The 19,782-nt window shown below is 42.0% G+C and overlaps 1 protein-coding gene across 1 annotated transcript in view; it reads left to right on the top strand.

The window, feature by feature from the left end:
• Window positions 1-19,782, top strand: part of LOC122774891 (cadherin-12-like) — a 128,741-nt gene that overhangs the window by 87,429 nt on the left and 21,530 nt on the right. Inside the window, exon 7 of the mRNA XM_044034483.1 lies at window positions 12,848-13,101. Coding sequence (XP_043890418.1) covers window positions 12,848-13,101 — 254 coding nt within the window. The remainder of the gene's footprint in view (window positions 1-12,847; window positions 13,102-19,782) is intronic.

The raw sequence follows: 19,782 nt of genomic DNA, 5'->3' as shown, positions 1-19,782 counted from the left end.
TGACACGAGAGTTTAAAGTTATTATATTGCACTATTATTATTATTATGCTATATTTTGTTAAATAGTTTTAGCCAAAATGTTTCCAATGAGTGCTGTAATGTAACAAAATACAAATACTTTGTTATTGTACTTAAGTACAAAATTCAGGTATCTGTACTTTTGCTTTGTTATTTATATTTCTAGCAACTTTTACTACATTTCCTCTAACTCTCTTTGTTACTCGTTACTACCAAATAAAACCGCAGTTGATGTTATGGTCTGTATTTACATCGCGCTCAAGGACACATATCGACTAGCAGAGCAGAGGAGGAATTGAACCCACAACCTTCCAGTTGAAAGACAACTCACCCTACCACTGAGCCACCATGGCTCTATCCTAATTTTTTTAAAAATACTTTTACTTCTGAAACTTAAGTACTTTTTCATACTTAATGACATTTACAGTAAATCATACTTTAAGGCTTTTAATATTTTAAAAAAATGACATCAACTTCTACCAAATCAATCCACTTAACAGTAATGGTCTGTACACTCAAATTCACCCATTCAAACCCATTCACTCGCACATGTGTACAGTACAGCCACATAATTCCAGCACAGCGATCAGGAGCAACTTGGGCTTCAGGGTTTTTGAGTAAGTGGAGTCTGGAATCAAACCCTCCATGTTGTAAGGCCCGTCAACCAAAAGCAAACAACAACTCCCATGATCCCACGCTGCTCCCCAACGTCCTCAAACTAAGTTTTTTGTTATTGTCTTGATTGAGAGACCCCCTAGTGGCAAAAACGACATACTGTGCGTTTCAAAGAAGCTGTCTGTCAAATAAAAAAGTAATTTGTCCCTTTAAACGTTTGCGTATTTTCCTCCCGGAAGAACAAAAGACGTCAACAAACAGTATGCGTAATCCAAATTTGCTCTGAGCGTTAGTCTGACTCTCAAAGGACGGCGCGGTTGTAACCGCGCGCTCTCTGCTGGCTCACATTCAGCGAATCCATTTTAATACACGAGACTATAACTCTCCACTGTGTCACTTTACAGTGCAGCCGTAGTGCATTGAATACAGAGCGTTTGCTGCAGACCTCTGGCACTCATGTCTCCACAAAACACTGTCACAGAGAGTCACTGGCAGGCATTCAAAAAATAAAAAAAATAAAAAATAGACAAATAAATAATGTAGAGAAGTCAAGTCAGGCAACTTCTCCACTCCAAACTGATGCAGATATTCATACATAAAGGAAAGGATCACAACTGTTTGATTTAAGAGAATATCACAGCCATTGTATCCCTTTTTTTCTTCTCTTTATCTACTTTTATTCATTATTTTTGTTTCATTTGTTCCCAATATTTTCAAATATACATTCATTTTGTCCAAGTGCTTAAGAGTGCAAAACAATGTTGGTGACAGACTATGAAGGAATCTACTTAATCAACTTAAAGATAAATCAGATAAATGAACCTGAAAAGAAGATCATTTATTATATAAAAAGACTATTGTGTGGAAGGGGGTCAGGGCCACATTTTAAACTCAAATGCTGAGATTGAAGTTAGAATTCTGAGGAAAAAAAGTCTGATTTTATGATAGAATACTGAGAGAGTAACACATTTGAGATCTGACATTAAAGCCAGATTCTGAGATTATTGTTGGAATTCTAATTCTTCTCAGAAAGAATATGAACAATTTAAGAATTTAAAGTCCGAAACTGAGATGAAGTCTGATTTTTAATCTCAGAAAACTAAATAAAAATAATTCAGAATTATCTCAGAATATTGAGAGAAAAACTAATTTGAGATCTGACATTAAAGCCAGATTCTAAGATTAAAGAGAACTCTGAATTTTGACAAAAACAATGAAAATCTGATTTTAAAGGTCCGACATGAAAGACCTCAGTAGAGGGTTTTTTGTTGTTGCTTATTTGTCGCAGTCGTTGAACCTGCGCCAGCGAGATTGGATCGCTGTGTGACTGCAGACACATGGTGTTTGGAATCATACGAGCCGTCACAATGTACCAAGTCAAGTTCAACCAAGGTTGAAAAGTACAAAATGCAGTCAGTGTACGAGGGGTTTGCGGTTGTTCAGTTTTTCCCAGAGTTATTCAATTTTGTCTTCTTTAAGTGATTGCTGTGCTCACTGTGTCCATAATTACTCCGTCTTTACGGTGCAGTGCACTCCCGTCATTTGTTTCAAGGGTTTAGATTAAGAAGCAAAGATTATTGAGGGGACTAGAGAATCTTAGCTGCACATTTTATACTTATACTCTACAATAAACTAGTCATGATATGATGTTGGAGCAGGTTTTTGCGACTGGAAAGTGCTATTTAAGGAAGCATCACTCTAAAAAAGATGGATTATGCGGCTTGCAAAAGGCTCCATGTTCTCTATTCCCAAAGCGCAGCATGTTGATGTGATTGCTGTCACGGCGAACGTGTGACATTTAAGAAAAGTGCTTGTGCAAACTGATAAACATTGATAAACATTTGCATCGGAAAACAAATGCTACTAATTGCCTCCACTCAAAGATTTAGCCTCCCCCCCAAAGTCAGAGCTATTGGCAGAACTGGAGTCAAGAAGCCTTTTCATCCTCCCCTGCCATCAATTAAGGACTTAATTTCACTAAAACCAGACAGTGACTGCGGCCTAATTTCTCCATCAGAAATGTCATTACTGAGCTGTTTGAACAGTAAATCATTTCATAGTGGAGTGGAGGCCATTACTGCCTTTCAGTTTTGCCGAGATATAAGCAGGAAGTTAAAAAAAAAGGAAAGGAAGGGAAAGGAAAGGGAAATATGGCCAAAAGGAGAAATTAAATGAACAGACTGCTAACCTGACTGAAGGCCAGAAATCAGCAATGAATGTTGGCTGAATACTAAAGAACACAACGCGCTCTCGGCTAATGCAGATTACAGTTTACACGAGGACACAGTCATACATTCCAAATCGTCTCTACCTTGAGAAAAGTGTCTGAAAGCCATAGGTAATCTCTATATTGGGGTAATTGCAGGATATCGTGCCTCCAGAGTGATAGCCCTTTTTATCTGGAAGCTCGCGCAGCTGCATGATACCACGGGTCCCGCTCACAGACAGGAGTTGAGACTAATCTATTGATTATAGTGCTGAATGTTCCAGTGGGAGGTGAAATGAGTTATTTTAGGCCCCGGTGTGAAAGGAGCCAAACGCAAGGAGGGGAAGACAGAGACAATACCTCAGAACAGCAGGAGGAGCAGGTGCCCCGACGCCGAGGAATAACACCTCACCACGCAGCCCGAGCAGGGTGCGGCGTGAGAGTGCATGTGCACGTCTGTTGCTGCGGGGAGGGGAATTAGTACGGAAAGAGAGAGGAGAGAGAGTGACAAAGAGGAGGCTGAGGAGGTCGCGCAAAGGAGTCGATGAAGTGCCTTCCCACTGGTGGCCCGGGGAGGCGAAGGCGTAATAGATTAAACTGGTATCTCGGGGCTCATCCCATGGTGAGCACAGTCCTATTAGAAGAGGCATCGTGAGTCTTTCACAGTCACACAGTCCACTCCACTGCAGTGTGGACAGAGCTGCTGGCAAGGCGCTTGAATGGCATTCCAGCGTTGTGAGCATTGGCGTGTTGGGGGTGGGGGGTGGGTTGGTGCTTGGAGGCAGCAGAGGACACAGGCCGATGATGTGACTGATGGCAGCACAATAAAGTGAGCATCTCTTTCTACAGTGTCAGAACCCTGTGGTATTAAAGAGGGGGGGAACATCAAATGACTCTCTGATGCATGCATGCTTTTCTTTGCTGATGATAAGCTCATTGTGCCCTGCGGTCAGTTTGATGGCTGATGGCACAAAGCCAGTGAAAGGTCTTTTGGCTGTCAGTCACCAGATCTGCAGTCAGTGACCTTTCATTCACATAAATAGAAATGTGAGGCCGGAGTTATAATTGCCAATCGGCGCAATCGGGGTGAATATTTTCACACTGCAGTCCAGTTGCAGTCCAAAAATAATGAGCGAAGCTTAGCTGGCATTAAGACTACTCTCCCAAAACTAACTACATACATTTAACTCCACGACAAACTAACCAGAGGCAAGACAAAGAACTGAAAAACTACCTGGGATAATCTCTGCAAGTGAAGCTGGAAAACTCGAGGACGACACAACAGAGGAAAACGGACAACCAAGACAGTTGCGCTAGCAGACCTCAAACAAGAGCTACGACACGGACTAACCACCGTAAACGTGGAAAACGGACGCGGGTGGAATGATGATGGTGGAGATGCCGTACCAGACGTGGCAGATGAGAGAAAAGATAAGTGACCTCAAAGATAGATCAAGGAGGAACAACAACATCCAAATCTTGTCCTAAAAATGACAGAAATCCAACGAGCCCCACCGGGTCCTCGCCCAGAAACCAAGCCCGAATGCTGCCCCTTGGTCCATTATTGTAAACGATCACAATTACGCTGCAGAAGTCGTCCAGAAACAGAGGTCACACTCACGACAGCTTATCTGGCATTGTCGGCACGGTGAGAGCTTTACTGCAACCCAACAGGCTCTGAATCTTTAGTTTCCCAGATGATGGCCACCACCGCCACCACCATCATCATGGGGGTATAAAAGGTTTCGCCCTCGACAGAATTGAGCACCAAGCCTCGTCCCATCGTGCTTCTCCCTGGAGAAATGTGTTGCCACAATTAGAATTTCTAATATTCCAAGCATGTTTTCTTTCTTTTTTTTGCTGAGCTTTGATTTGCTCCCGGAGGATGAGACATGTGGAGTGGGTGTTAATGATTCATAAGTTGCATTGTAAATACATAATACGTGTGGTTAAACGGATTTAAGGCTGACCTGCTTATCACACATTAAACAACGTTTGCTGTGTTTTACTCGCCGGCGTCTGCAAGGTTCAGCACAAACAAACAGAATTAGCTCGCTATTGACTCACTGCGCCCGTGATAAAGGATCTTGAGTCTGGATTTACCCATGGGTGTTAGTAAAATACCGACCCCCCCCCACCCCCCGCCCTCTGTATCAGTGCCAGAAAAATATTGAACTCTGCTGTAGTACTACTCGAGTGAACACACAAACAACCCGAGAAGCTATTAATTATGCATATCAGCCCGCTTTCCCCCACAAAAATAACCAGCGCGCCGAAAATAAACTCTACTGCGAGGTAACATTCGATACCGGGCGGAGGAAAAGCAGAGAGGAAAGGACAAAATAAAAAGAGTAACATCTTTCTGTTCATATTGATTTTCTCCCAAAAGCTGCAGTTGACACCATATTTTACTGTAAATTTCACGATAACCTTTCAGTATAATACAGACTGAGTGAACGTTCTGCTCCTCCATGTCTTCTCCAGACATGGAGTGACTCTCGCTGATGGTGGGAGACGGGGACCAATCACAGGACAGTTCAGTGACAGGACGCCTAAGCAGCAGCAGCGACGCCTACAATAATTATTATACATTATACACCGTAATTGAGTGATTTATGAATATTTTCTGGTTTCTTTGCTCCATACAACAAAGACATCGTTCAAGCTGAATAATTTTGGTGTGTGGACAAAACGAGACGTTTGAGAACATCATCATTTCCAGGTTTGGGTCTCATTTTATGGACCAAACGTGTATATTATAGATCATAAAAAAAACAACAGAACATTACTACATGAGACAAGAATCATTTTGCAGCATGTATTACATTGGCACATAACAGAGCAATCACATACAGAGAGTTTCATTTGCAACTTTTGCTATTTGCTAATTGCTTTTTTTTTTTTGCTATTTCCATAGGAAAACGATTAATTGCTCAGTGTTGGTTGCAGGCAAAAACTGAGAGACGGCTTAATGAGATAATGCATAATCATGAGAAATGTGAATGAAATGCTTGCTTTATCTTAATCGAGTTGAAGTGACACTGCAGTGGGTGCAGGTGTCTCAAGAGAAAATAGCTATACATTATCTTTCAATAGACTCCACAATCCGGCCAAAGTGCAGCGTTATCGCATTAAACTTCACCAATAAGCAGAAGTAGTGAATTACATTTACTCGCATTATTGAAATTGAGCAGGACAGGTGAACGATGAGGACAGCCGACACAGGTGGTGTGAGACCCGACCGACAGGTGCATGATGAGGACAGCCGACAGGTGAATGATGAGGACAGGTGAACGAACGACAAGGACAAGTGAATGACGAGGACAGGTGAACGACGAGGACAGGTGGATGAACAACGAGGACAGGTGAATGAACGACAAGGACAGGTGAATGAGCGATGAGGACAGGTGAATGAACGATGAGGACAGGCGAATGACAAGGACAGGTGAATTGGCCTCAATTAAGGTCCCTGAGTGAGGGAGAAAGTTAAAGAATTGGTGACCTTTGACCCATTGTGACTGATACATTATGTGCTTACATATTTTATTTTGTCAGCACTTTAATTTGTAAGTTTGCCTTCAATTAGAAACAATTCACATGAGAATTGTGTTCCCTTGTCCTTTTTGCACGACACAAGAAAGAACCCCAACCCCAAGTAACTAAGTAACTTTTAAACAAGCTATTTTTTTACTTGATTACATTTTAGACCAGTACTTTCCAAGTGCAATTTCATCAAAATAGTGGTGCTTTTACTTGAGTAGAATATTCCAGTACTCTTCCCACCTCTGCCATTAAGCACGTCCACATTTCTGCAGCAAGGTAAGGACTTTGTGACACGTGTGAAGTGGAAAACTGCACCTGCGAGACTGCAACGCCTTGATTAGTGCCCTGTACTAAATTAAAACGAATACAAATTCACCATTGAATATAACAGGTTCTGGCAAACCCCACCCAAAAAAAATAAAAGAAAAAAAAGATCCTTCATTCAGTATCACTGCCAGTGCAACGAAGGTGCACATTAACATATCAAAGGGGGCGAAGCACCACGTCTAGAATTTCAAGTGTGTTCTGTTGTGATGTTGAGGAGCAGCGGCGCTGACATGAGAGGAACCTCGCTTCTGTCCTCCTTAACAATTCCAACCCGTCGATACACTTCCTCATTGTGTCCGCTTCCAATGAGGAAGTGGCGGTGTGTTAACACAACTGAAGCCATAATGAGGCCGCTCGGAGGCGTTCAGTGAACATGCAATGGTGGGTTTGGTTTTTTTTGCGAGCTTGTTTTGAGAGTGACACATCGCTCCTCGTGCAGCTCAGTGGGCAGAAAGTAGGCCATCGTCGAGGACGGTGATGGTGGTGGTGGTGGTGAGGGGGGAAATGAAAATTGATAACATGCTGTGTGAGAGTGACTGACCATTTCTCTCCCTTCCCAGGGAAATTTCCCCTATGGCCGCCACATCGGATTAGATTCAGCCCGAGTCAAGTGTTGACCCTTTAGCACATCTCCTCATTAACTCCTGAGTTTCTCATTACCTCCTCGATTCATTCCGCTTTAACAACAGAAGATGCTCTGACCATCCTACCATTTTGGACATATATATATGTGAAGAAAAACTAAATATGTAAATGAATCTGTGTGATTTGCCCTTGCAGAGTTCTGCATTGTGCCTCCTCCATCTGTGGAGGGGAAACAACGAGCTGCAGTTTGTTCCCGGGATGTGATCTTTTTTCCCCCTCTTCAGCAATTTAACGAGCAACCAATTTTCACAACCCCCCCCAGTCCTGACGGAAGCACCATCTATTGTGTCTAACTCACCAGACTGGATAAATACCTCAAATTAGCTCAAGTTAATTTTATAACAGAGTGGCCGTGTAATGGTGATTTATTGGGCAAAAAAAAATAGACCCGACAGCCATTTAGCTCCCGATCAATCAGTCTGTTTGCGTTAGCCGCTAATGTTAGCCCATTACCTCGTTCACGGGGCGTCTGGCAAGGTGAGAACATCGCGCGTAAACAACACTTTTGTCTCGCGGTGGCGTCATATTTATTTATTTATTTTGATGCCGTTAGTGAACTTCAGTGGCGTTTAACACGTGTTAATGTGGCGACACGCGGCGGTAAATGAGGGCAGAAGTTGGGTTTTACTAGTCCAGCAACAGCAGATGTAGCTTAGCTCGGAGCTTAATTTTATTTCCATATAGAAAGGATTTGCATCATTTAACCTCAGTGCCATCACACATTATGTCCTTTTATTGTTACTTGTGGTGTTTTCTTTACAGGGATAGTAATTACTGCCGCATTAAAGCAAAGTTCCACGTCCCTGTCCCCACATCCAGCTTAGAGCCACACACGATGACTGTGATTTAAAGAAATACACAAGCCACAGTGTTTTTAAATAAATAAATAAAAAAATAAAAAAATATATATTTATACTGTATATATATATATATATATATATATATATGAGTAGATTAATAATGGGCATTCTATATGTGAGACTAAAAGTTTACAGGCTGTGTAACAAATAGACAACATTGTAAAGCCAATTATTCTAATGGGAAAATCACTACCATTAAATCCTAAGCTCTTATTTCGTGAGATGTAAATGTGAAAAATGTAGATTTATACAACTTTTAAGATGGAGTATGTACTGCGGAAATCCATATTTGGAAAAACTAGTGGCTGTGTTCGTATACAGTCTAATATTCATCATTAGAAGCATTGTTTTATACCAAACCAGAATGTTATCTGTTAAAAGTTGGTGTAATCGTGGTTTGGCCAACACGGCCTCTAAAGGTCAAGTGAAAAAATGGCCGCGTCATAATACATTTCATCGAATGCTTTACAGAAAAAAAAAGCTGTCAATCTAAATATGATTTTCTTCCCTTTAACATAATTATTTGTCAGCAGCTTCTCCTGGATCCCCTGCCGTGTGCATGAGTCAACACTGTCCCTGCGTGAAAAGAGCATCTCACCCCATCACACTCCACAGGTCTGTCTCAGAGCTTCCTGTAGGATTACATGGAAATGAGACAGTTATGAAGAGTTTGGGCCTCTGTCGTAAATTGTGGCTATGTGGCATGTATAGATGGAGGTAGCGGGGGCTCTGCTGTGTCCCCCCCCCCAGGGAGATTTGTGGCTAATGAAGCCTGGTGTTCGCCTCCTGCTGTCCACCTCCTCCTCCTCCTCTTCCTCCTCCTTCACCTGTGCGTGTATTCCAGCTGAGCTGTTCATCTGGGCACGGCACAAGCAGAGCCTCATGTTAGGCGTTCCATTTTTTTTTGTATTGCGGCATTGCAGTTGGCAACACTCAACCAGTGTCCAATTCACCTATATTACATTTACACAGTATATTCACTCACTAATATTCATGAACAGGAACATGTATTTACCCGGGAATAATCTATATTTTTGGCCAAAAATAAAACATGCTCTTGAAATGAGTCAGAAACAAAATAAAATGTTGAACAATTAAGTCATTCTTGTGTAAATACAATCAAAACCTCTTTACATAAGAGGTATTGTCTGGTAGTGTGTACTCTGGGGTTAAATCTAGCATCTAATCTAGTTTAATCTGGACAGGGAGTATACTATGGCCTGTTACGCCAAGTCTTCTTGCTGCAAAATGTAGTGCTAACCACTACGCCATCCAACTTAAAAACTCAACTTAAGTAAATTAATTAAAACAAAAAATGGTGGCAATACCATCTAGGTGCACAGTTTATTTGATCAAAGAACTATTAAAAAAGAGTGTTCTAAAAACTAGTGTATGAAAAGTGGGCTTCAAATCTCAGATGTTTGAGTTTGAGTCGCGACTACTTTCCCTCGCGTCGTTTGCCCCCATCTTTTGCCGGCATCCTTACGCTACTCACTCGACTTTATCCACTGTGGTTTTGCAGCACAAAAGTGTTCCCATGATGTGTTGGAATATAATCCTGAAGCATTCATTTGGGAGTTTGTGAAACGTAAAGACTTTGATGCCACGTCGCTGTAATTCACATGGCGCCAGCAGGATACTCTGCAAACCGCTGTGCACTTTCAGCTCCTTTGTAGGTGTCGCTTCACAGGTACAGTCACACCTCACAGTCTTTGCCCTCTCTTTTTCTCTTTAATGTAGGCATCTGTCGCTATACCCAATTTGTGTACACGGCACGTGCAGGAGCCAATTCTGCCATTTCGTACAGCTGAGAACAGAACACAGCTCCCTTTTTCACAAGCTGTATCGACATAAACTTTGTGGTATTGCCTTTATTGCTGGTCTCTCTGGTTGTTTTTTTACTGTATCATGTTTTAATATATCTCATTATTTTACAGCCAAACCAGGAACGGAACAAACGAGCTTGAGCACTGGTTAATTATCCAGAAGGAAAAAGTGCTTGAATGTATTGTCCCCCTGTCAATAGAAGAAAATAAACGTAAATATCAAACACATTTGCGGTTTAGAAACCTTGGAGACTGCTGCTATATGCAAATTCATTGTATGACAAGTAGGCGTGTGTCTATCGCGCCCGTCGCAACCCATCGCGTTGAAATCTTTCAACTTTGACGAAGAATCGTGCTGGCGTGACGGCAGGCATATAATTTTTTTGTGTGAGCTCTATCTCTATCGTCTTGTGTGGTTTTGTTGCGAAGTTCGCATGCTCGTGACGCGAAAGTGTCGCTGGAAGAGGTTCTCATCTGTACGGCGCTGCCAAAGTAAGCGGTGAACCCCACTAAGTCGTGTCCCGCCACGGGTGGTGTTGTTGTGAAACCGCACAACATTAGGTTCCACAATTTGCCCGTAAATGCCCGTAACTTCTGCTTGAAATACGGCGACCAACGTCCAACGCTCCAAACCGCGTCCGGTGCGAACACGGCACGGCTGTTGTTTGCAAAAACTAAATTCTGGCCTAGTTTGTGGCATTCGCGTTGAATGACACCGAAAAGGAATCCAGTTCATTCGCTTTCTTAGTCTTCTTTCTGTGTCGTGTCGTTACTTCTTGAGAGAGATTGAAAGGGACAGAGTGTATTTCCTGTTGAAGGATCTCATAGCAGGGCCCGGGCCAGTTGCATCTGGCACACTGTAATCAAACCAATCATGGCGGTTGATGGTCAGTGATTGGTTTCAGATTGGCTTGCCTTCACATAGCTCTCACTTTTTTTTTTCCTCCTCTTTTCTTCTTTTTACGGACACCTGCTGCAGCAGAAAGAGCGTGAAAGCATGGGGGATAGAGGCGAGACGGGAGGGGCTCGAGAAGCATCTGCTACTCCTGTGAAATCACGGCTACACAGCCTCTGATCACTTCTGGTGGTTGTACTCTAATTATAGCGCTAATTCATGTGCATTTAGTTCATACAGATGATTGGTCATATTTATCGTGCATCCATTCCCCCCCAACACTTTCTCCACCACAATCTCGTCTCGCACTCGCTCGCTGTCTTCTTCGCACATTTCACAGCGCCATTACCAGCTGTTCTCACTCGGTGTCTTTTTAGAACAACACGCCAGACGAAAAGCTCACGTCCCGGGGCAGAGAGAGATAGCGCCGCTGCCATGGCGGTTACATGTTAGTCAATTTGAAGTACACCGAACGAGAATGTCTCTCATGTGACTCCAGGGCAGCGGAGCGTGACCGACCGCAAGCTCGCCAAGTACGGTCGGTCACGCATGAGCGGGCAGGAGACGGGCGGAAGCACGAGCGCGGGTGTCACTGCTGTCGGATGTTTACACCTCAGTGGGAGACATGCCGCGGATGCCAATGCCTCCCCTTGCTTTTTGACTAATTGACCCTGAGCTGATATGTCAGCAGCTCGAAGGTGTAGAACATATGAACCCCCTGAGCAGTTGTTTGAAGAACGCCGCAAAAGAGGTGAAGTTCTGCTGAACGGGCTTCACTTTCCTCACAAGTGTTGGGGGCAAAAACATCATCCCGGTCAGGAACTACATGAAAACGGATCCATACATTCACCGACTCAATATAAAGCTGTCATAATCAGCAATAATATCATATCTGATAACCCGATATCACTACTTCACGTTCTCTGCCTCTCACGCAGCTGAGAGATCTTAGTAATTTGAGTGTCTTTCCTTACTGGAAATCACCCAAGTCCTTGAATTTGTTGGCTATGAAGAGGCCGATGCTGACATCTGTTTTGGAGTCACTCATCCTTGAAAAATGCTTGAGAAACAAAAGTAAACTGAGGACAAACTGCTGTCAACACCGATGCTCTTATTCCGCTACGGCGTCTTCTCGAGAGCTCTTAAAGCTCGTACCGGGATGAGCAGGAGCACTCGCAGATTCTCCTCGAGACCACTGCGCAATTATGATTTTAAAATAAACCCAAAGGCAGTCGCCAGGATCAAATGTCAGCAATGTACTCGCATGCAAACCACAGATACTTGAGCTCACTTTCCTAAAGTTATTTTATCAGCCGTTTGTTGCGCTTTCAGCAGGAATGAAGTGCTTTTCTGAAGTAATTCTGCAATAACACTGCAAAAAAATATCTGCCTATATTTTGTGGAGGTCTTACCTAAAATGCTAATCCTCCACATCTCTGTCTTACCAAAGACACCCAAAAGGACAATCACTTGTCCAGATGCTGCTGCAAAGCAATAAAAGTGGACGCTATTACATGTTAGCCCTCCCATCTTACGTTGTGTCAGCACATTTGGTCATTGAATTTGAGGGAATTGCTCCTGGGGAGTTCTTGAATTTGAAGTCAATCAAGGTGTGTGAACCCTGTAGCCCATCACCATCAATTTAGCAGCATTAGGCACAAAGATAGCCACGACGGACACTTCTTTGCTAACTCCTGATAGCACCAAGCCCTGATAACTATCACTATTCCTCCTCCTGGTGAGACTTTTGACTTAAATACTTTCCAATTTAGGTTTATTTTGGGTATTTTGAGTTGGAAATTTTGGCAGTTTCCCCAGTAAAGGAGCTAACTAACTTTTTGCGGCACAGCCTGAATGAATCAAACTTTAACTGTACTCCTTTCTTTTGTGTGTGTGTGTTTTGTTTCTGTAGCCCCTGGACTATGAAACCAAGAAGGCATACACCTTTAAAGTAGATGCCTCCAATGCTCATCTGGATCCACGATTCCAGAGCTTTGGGGCCTTCAAAGACACGGCGACGGTGAAGATTAACGTTTTGGATGTGGATGAGCCCCCGGTGTTCAATAAGCCTTCGTATGTGATGGATGTGTATGAAGACACACCTGCAGGCACCATCATTGGAGCGGTGACGGCACAGGATTTAGACGCCGGCAGCAGCCCAGTCAGGTAAAGTTAAAGTCTTCTGTCTGCAAAAAAAATAGACTCTGCCGTTAGTCTTTTTTTTTTGCACGTACACCTGTTGTGAATGCTTTATGCCACGTTTGCTACATCTCGGTAGTTTATCAAAATGACATCGCTGCAGTTTATGCTGGTTAGTAAAGGTTTCACATGGAGTTTGACTCTAATGATGAAGAGCATTTAGTGAAAAAACAGTATACAAGTTTATTGTTCTTAAGCAAACAGTTTATCACTCTTAATGGAGCGTTTACATGCATAAAGTCAGTCATTAATGGACAATTAACATTAAAAATCCACGTCTTTGAATAAGAGAACATAAATATTTTATACCTTTTCAGGACTGTTAAAGATTTATCAGCAGTGTCAGTGGGGTTTTTTGTGTGCAATTTCCCTGCCCAGTAGCATGAAAATTAGCGTTAAGTTTAATTTAATTTGCGGTTTGCCTCCCCTGGTATTAAAAAAGTATAAATATAAAGGCTTAATTGCCACCGCTTTACTTTCTGGTCTTCTAAAACTCAATAAACGTATGTGGCCTCAGTTGTTTGACACTAATTTCGAGAAACAGATCCTGTATTATTGGTAAATTAGGTTTCTGTGTCCATCTGGAGAGCAAACGTTGACCTTGATCAGTTTTTTTTTTTATTTATCCTCATTCACATGCAGACGTTTATGATACTAATATGACAAAACACTTAATTTCTGCATTTATAAAGTGGCGTTAGCAAGAAGGTGTAACAAAAGACTGAACAATAGTGAGAAATTAGTCCTAAAAAATGTAAGTGGTCCTGATATAGATGCTTTACTGAATTCAGATTGTGTTTTTGGTAAAGTGAGGACACAGACACAGTGTCCAGCAGGGCCAGGATAAAAAACTAAAGAAAGTCCTCTGTTTGGACAAAATCTAATCTCTTTAAAGAAGTGCTTTGTAAATCATTTTCACATCGGCCACAGTTGGCTAATGAAAACCTACTGTGAATGAGGCAAAGGGCCCTGGATCTGAGTGCACATCTTCATTTTGAAAAAGGCTTTACTATCGAACCAAATCTCCCCGGTTGCTCCCGTGAGGACAAAAGAGCTTAAGGCCGAAAGTGGTGCGATAATGAAACCTGTGATTGAAAGTTTTGGAACTCTAATCCATTCATCACCGTCTCCCGTCTCCATTCATCAACGTCATCGCGCCGCCGAGGAGTATCGCCACGTTTTAACTCATCGGCTCGAGGACTAATCAGTCTATGTAGAACATCTGACACTGGTGTGTACAGCCCCCTCGGTCGCTTCTGAGCCCCCACAATATCGTGAAGATTAAAGGTCGTTAGCATTTGCATATCTGCGCCTGATAAATGAACGTCGTTATTTGCACGAGGAGTGCAGATGTTATCCCGGCTTTATTTCTGACAATGACTGATAAAAAACCATATTAAACGTTTTAAATTAGGGTCAACGATCGCGTTTGAGGCCGGGCGTCTGACGCACCTCATGTTCTCCTCTTATGTCATCACGCCATTATTGCAACATTCATCCGCGAGAGTGGCGCTTTATGAGAATTCATTATTTTATGATTTTACTAGGAAATTAAAACACATAAAAGCAAAGCTAATGTCTTTTGGCTGCTTGCTTTTAGTTTCAATTTTGTGTGACTGATCACGTATAATATTTTGCTCTGTGGCTGGAGGCATTTTGTTTTTGGGTTGTCTGTCCATCCCATTATTGTGAGCTCATTCTCTTAAGGATGCCTTGAAGAAAATCCTCAGAAATTTGGCACAGACATCGACTTAGACTCGAGTATTAACTGCTCAAAGTTTGGAGGCCGACGGTTGCACTTTATGCAAACCACAGACACTTGAGCTCATGTTATTTTGTCAATCGTTTGTTGTACTTTTTGCAGGAATGAGGTGGATTCCTGGTTAAAGTTGTTTGGGTTCATAAAGAGAAGAAAAATCACCTAGTTTTGGTTAGGAAAATATAGTTAAAGTCCTTTAAGTCTAGTAATTAAGACTCATAATGACCCATCACACTGCATTTGGTGGAGATGTCAGCTAAAATGCACTTTAAATTAAAGTGGGGCCAAGCATTGCATGTGCTAGATGGTGGTAGATATTTACAGGGTTCCCATGGGTCCTTGAAATACTTGAAAAATAAAATTCAAGGCACTTCAAAGTTTTTGAAAATCGCCCTAAATAGACATGGGTCATGGGAAAGAAGTTAAGCAGACGTGTTAGTTGCGTGAAAGTCTCCCTCGTTTGTTACGGCGCCACCTTCTGTTTCACGCCCCGCATTGCTTGCTACGCAGGGCAGACGTGGAGTCATAAAACACGCCGCCGACGTGAGATTCCACGCGGAACGAAGTTAAGCAAAGAGAGAGCGAATGACGACCCTGTGATGCCTGGGAAATGAGAAATTCCGAGATCTCCGTCACACCAAATTTACAAACGTTGACCCAAGATCCCAAAAAGGACACTTACTTGGCCAGAGTACGCAGAGTGTGCTGCAAATCAATAAAAGTGAACGCCATCATGGACAAGTTAGCCCTCCACATCTTAAGCTGTGTTAGCGAATTCTGCTCTTGAATTTGAGGGAATTAGTCCTGGAAAGTCCTTGAATTTGATGTTAATCAAGGTGTGGGAACCCTGTGGCTAATCAAATCATGTTTGCGTCTTCACTGTTCTCCCTGATTGTGTCTTTCATTGTTGTTGGCTTGAGTATTAACTACTTGAAGTGATTGTAGCTCATTAAAGGTGGAAAATCAAAGCTTCTACATGTTTTTATGAACAACATCTACAAGGAGACCATTATTTGCCTCCTGATTTTAATGTACCTCTTGAAGATTAACGTTGTTTCGAGTCAACAAGTGCATGTTCGGAGTTTGGAAAAAGTGTGAGGACTGGAACAGTTGGTTAGCTGAGGCACGGAAACCACTGGACGCCAATTTCAGATTCTTAATTATTGCATACTTGTTGGACTTGGCACCGCTTCCTTAATGTGAAGGATTAATTGTCATTGAGCAAATAGAATTTTAATCTCAATGGCGCTGCCAGCTGGCATTTATCTCCGTTCCTGAAAGCTTTATTTTGTAAATTACATTATGTTCCTTTTTTTTGTTCCTATTTACTTTGTTTTTGGTAATTATGTATTCTTCAGTTGGACATATGCAACGATGTACTTACTGCCAGTAATGTTGTGTGGCTTGGCAGGGCGGTAACGTCGTTATATTAATGTTTCTGTGAGTTTGTTTGCATTTATTTTGGCCCAAACCCCGAATTAAGCCAACAAAACCAACTCATTGATGCCAGAAGTACTAATTTTGGCTTTGAATATCATATACATACAGTAAAGCAGTTCTTTATTCAGAGTAATTATGTCTCCACAGAAGCAAAGGAAATAAATACTTTAAGATTCTCTTTTTCCCTCTACAGTGCAGACATATGCTGTGCATGGAAATGAGAGCCTTTGGTTTTTTTGGTTTGATTAATTTTTGATCCTGCGTGATTTAAAAATTTAATCCCAGGGAAACAAAATTCACAATGTTGAGCAAGGGTTAGGCTCTGTAAAACTGTGTGTTTTACCAGAAACTGTGTGTTTTTCCTCCTTTATCCTGTGTGCGACCGAGACTTTAGCGCCACCCGCTGCGTATCTCCGTGAACTTTAGCTGCCAGTATTTGCTTAGCAGCAAAGAATTAAATAAATTTTTGTTCAAATATCACTAGTAATGTTAACTTTTCCTGACTCCCCTTTTAATAAAAGAACAAAAATCAATCTGTGATCTTTCGTTGGTGCTTTTTAAGAAACATCACTATTTAATTTTCCCCCTGACTTTATCTCAGACAGAGTCGTGCCCTTTCTTTATCAGTCTCTTTGTCTTACGACACAAAAAGGCACTCTCACTCTCTCTCTCTCTCTCTCTCTCTCTACACACACACTCTCCGAACAAAAACCCCCGAGTGGTAGATAACAATAGAGTCGATTTTGCAAAGACAGAAGAAGTGCATTAAAAAATGAATGAGAATCCCACTTTCTTGTATCTGAAGTCTATTAGCTGCTCTCGCTCAGGTGCGTTGCTTTGTAGTAATGGCTCCTCAAAAGATGCGTCGCCGCGGCGTAACGCGAACGTTACCTGTTGCACGGAGTTGTTTTATTATGAATATTTCAGTGCGAGGACAACAAAAGACACAAAAAAAGGCAGATATTTGTACAACAAAAGCTAACTCTCCACTTTGTCTCCGGCAGTTTAAATATTCATCAATATCACAGCGGACATTGTTCACTCGTGTGCCTTCAGAGAGCAGGGCCGTGCATTCTTCGCATCAGAACAATAGAGCCAATGACCCATCATGCATAGGGAAATATGCTTTTTAGGCTTCAGACTCTACCGATTCTGCTATTTAGCGGCACACGGAGCACCGCTATCTCGGGGGGGAACAAAAAAGGGCATCATGAATACTGCATTGTCGGACGTTTCTAAAGAGCCGCCCCGGAGTTTTTGAAAGAGTTTTTGAACACTGCACATTTGGCCTCTGTCTAAAATGGTAATAACACAAATCAGAGAACCCCGAGGAGCCACAATAGCCGTGGACTTTACAGGCTCTGCCTCAGCAGCAAAACCTTAAACCCCCCCCTTTAAGAAAAAAATCAATAGCCATGGAAAATAAACTCACATCTTCTCTTTTCTCTTTTTCTTAAATTACCTCGTGTATTGTGCTTAGTGTTCAGCTGGGCTGAATTAACAACACTGCAGTTTAAAGCAGGAGATAAGGCTGTAATTAATTTTCATATCTCGCAGCCCGTGGTACTGAGTCAGGCCTAAAGCCGAACGCCTGATGTCTTCTTCACAGCTGTTGATGGGGCTCTGTTCTCTCTCTCTCCTTTAAAAAGGAAAAACTCAGAAGTTGATTTTAATTAGAAGTGAAAAGATTTTTCATGTTCTAATCTTAAGGCGCGAGTATAAAAGGAGAGGGACGGTTGTTGTCTTGTCTTTGTCTGTTTCACGATGCAGCCCCTTATTAAAGATACACAGCGCTGTGCTCAAGTTGTCGGCCAGTTTAAGTATTTGTCAATCACTTTATTGGAGTACATCCAGAAAATAATGGGTAACATATTTGCAGTTTTAAATCAAAAATGAGAAACAGAAAATATTGTTGGGAGCCGGATCAATACGCTGAGGTCAATTCTGCTCAATATTAATTTCATCTCTTCCTAAAAAGGAGTCAAATTGTCTTGTTTGCACGGCAACCGCAACTGCTGAGAATGAATGTGATGAGGCAATTCAAAGTTGAAGTAGGCTTCGTTAAAAAAAGGTGACGGTGTAATCAAAAACCTGAGCCTCTCGCACACATGCGTGCGTTTGTGCATGTGAATTGAGTAAAAAACATTCAAAATAAAAGGCATGCATGACATTAACAACAATTTACATTTGTTTTCAAATCTCCAATTACCCTGACGTGGGTCAGTCAGGAGTCCTGCCCTGGTCTGTTCTACATGTTAAAGTGTCAAGTATTTAGTGTGACCTACACTACATGACAAATATCTTCTCTGGGTCTCATTTGAGTTCAGGAAAGTGAAAATGTGTTGAATATACAGTGACACAAAAAGCTTATGTTTGCTAAAGCATGATGACATAAAACTGGCACAGGTCACTGTCGTTTTGAGTGTCTCGGCTGATTCTGAAAAACATGTACGTTAATGAGGGAAACGCAGCAGAGACACAGACTGGTGTGAACCAGGCCTTATCCATACATACACGCCTTCACCATCCTCACCGCTAACACGTGGACACTACAGACCCTCATGTTGGCACAGTGGTTAGCACTTAGAGCAAGAAGATCCTGGGGGTTCAAATTCCCAAGTCCAGCCCAGGTCCTTTCTGTGCTGAGTTTGCATGTATCCTCCTACGATCAAAACACGAGTCACAGTGGATTCGGTCCACTGGAGTTGCCTACTGTTCCCATAGCTCTAGAAAAGTTCCCGGTAAAGGACGAGTAAAATGCAGAGGATAAGCTACTTTGTAAGTCTCTGCATGAAAATTGCACACTCATAATGAAACGAGTAAAGGTCTATTTGCATACTTTAGGTGTCAAAGTAAAGGGAACGCCTGTGAGATCACGTGTAAATGTCAGTATATGTGTTACTGGTGAAGAGTAAATGAAGATGGCACACAACAAAAATGCCGTAAAAAAAAAAGCACTTTCAGGATGAGCTGTCGCTCTAAACTTCTCTAAAATCATCTTTGGAAATATTGACTCTGATCAAGTGAAGCAAAACCAAGAGCTTCTAAGTACAGGAAGTACAGGCGAGGTACATTTTTGGTGACCTTCACCTTCTTCTCCTGTGGTCAAGACGTTATTGAGAGGCGTTCTGAGGCTTTTTTTTTGGTTTGGTAACGCTGAGGATTTCCAGCCCACAGTTGGGTCTGATGTCAGACTGGGTGTGAACACACACACACACACACACCAGTCCAAAAACACATTAACAGATGTTGTGACTTGCAAATTGCCTTTTAATTGTGAATAAAGTGGCTGCAACGTGGTCGCCAGTGAAGCCAGTAATTTCAATTTAACTCTGACGACACACAATGATCATTTTATGACATTACGGTTTTCATTATTGTTTTTTTTTTTATAATAATAATAATAATAATAATAATAATAATAAAAAGAGAGGTTGTTCTTGTTGTCG

This window comes from Solea senegalensis, linkage group LG1, assembly GCF_019176455.1.
Source record: "Solea senegalensis isolate Sse05_10M linkage group LG1, IFAPA_SoseM_1, whole genome shotgun sequence".
Taxonomy (NCBI): Eukaryota; Metazoa; Chordata; class Actinopteri; order Pleuronectiformes; family Soleidae; genus Solea; species Solea senegalensis.
Note: the sequence above shows the minus strand (reverse complement) of the source record. Positions and strands in the feature narration are given on the sequence as shown.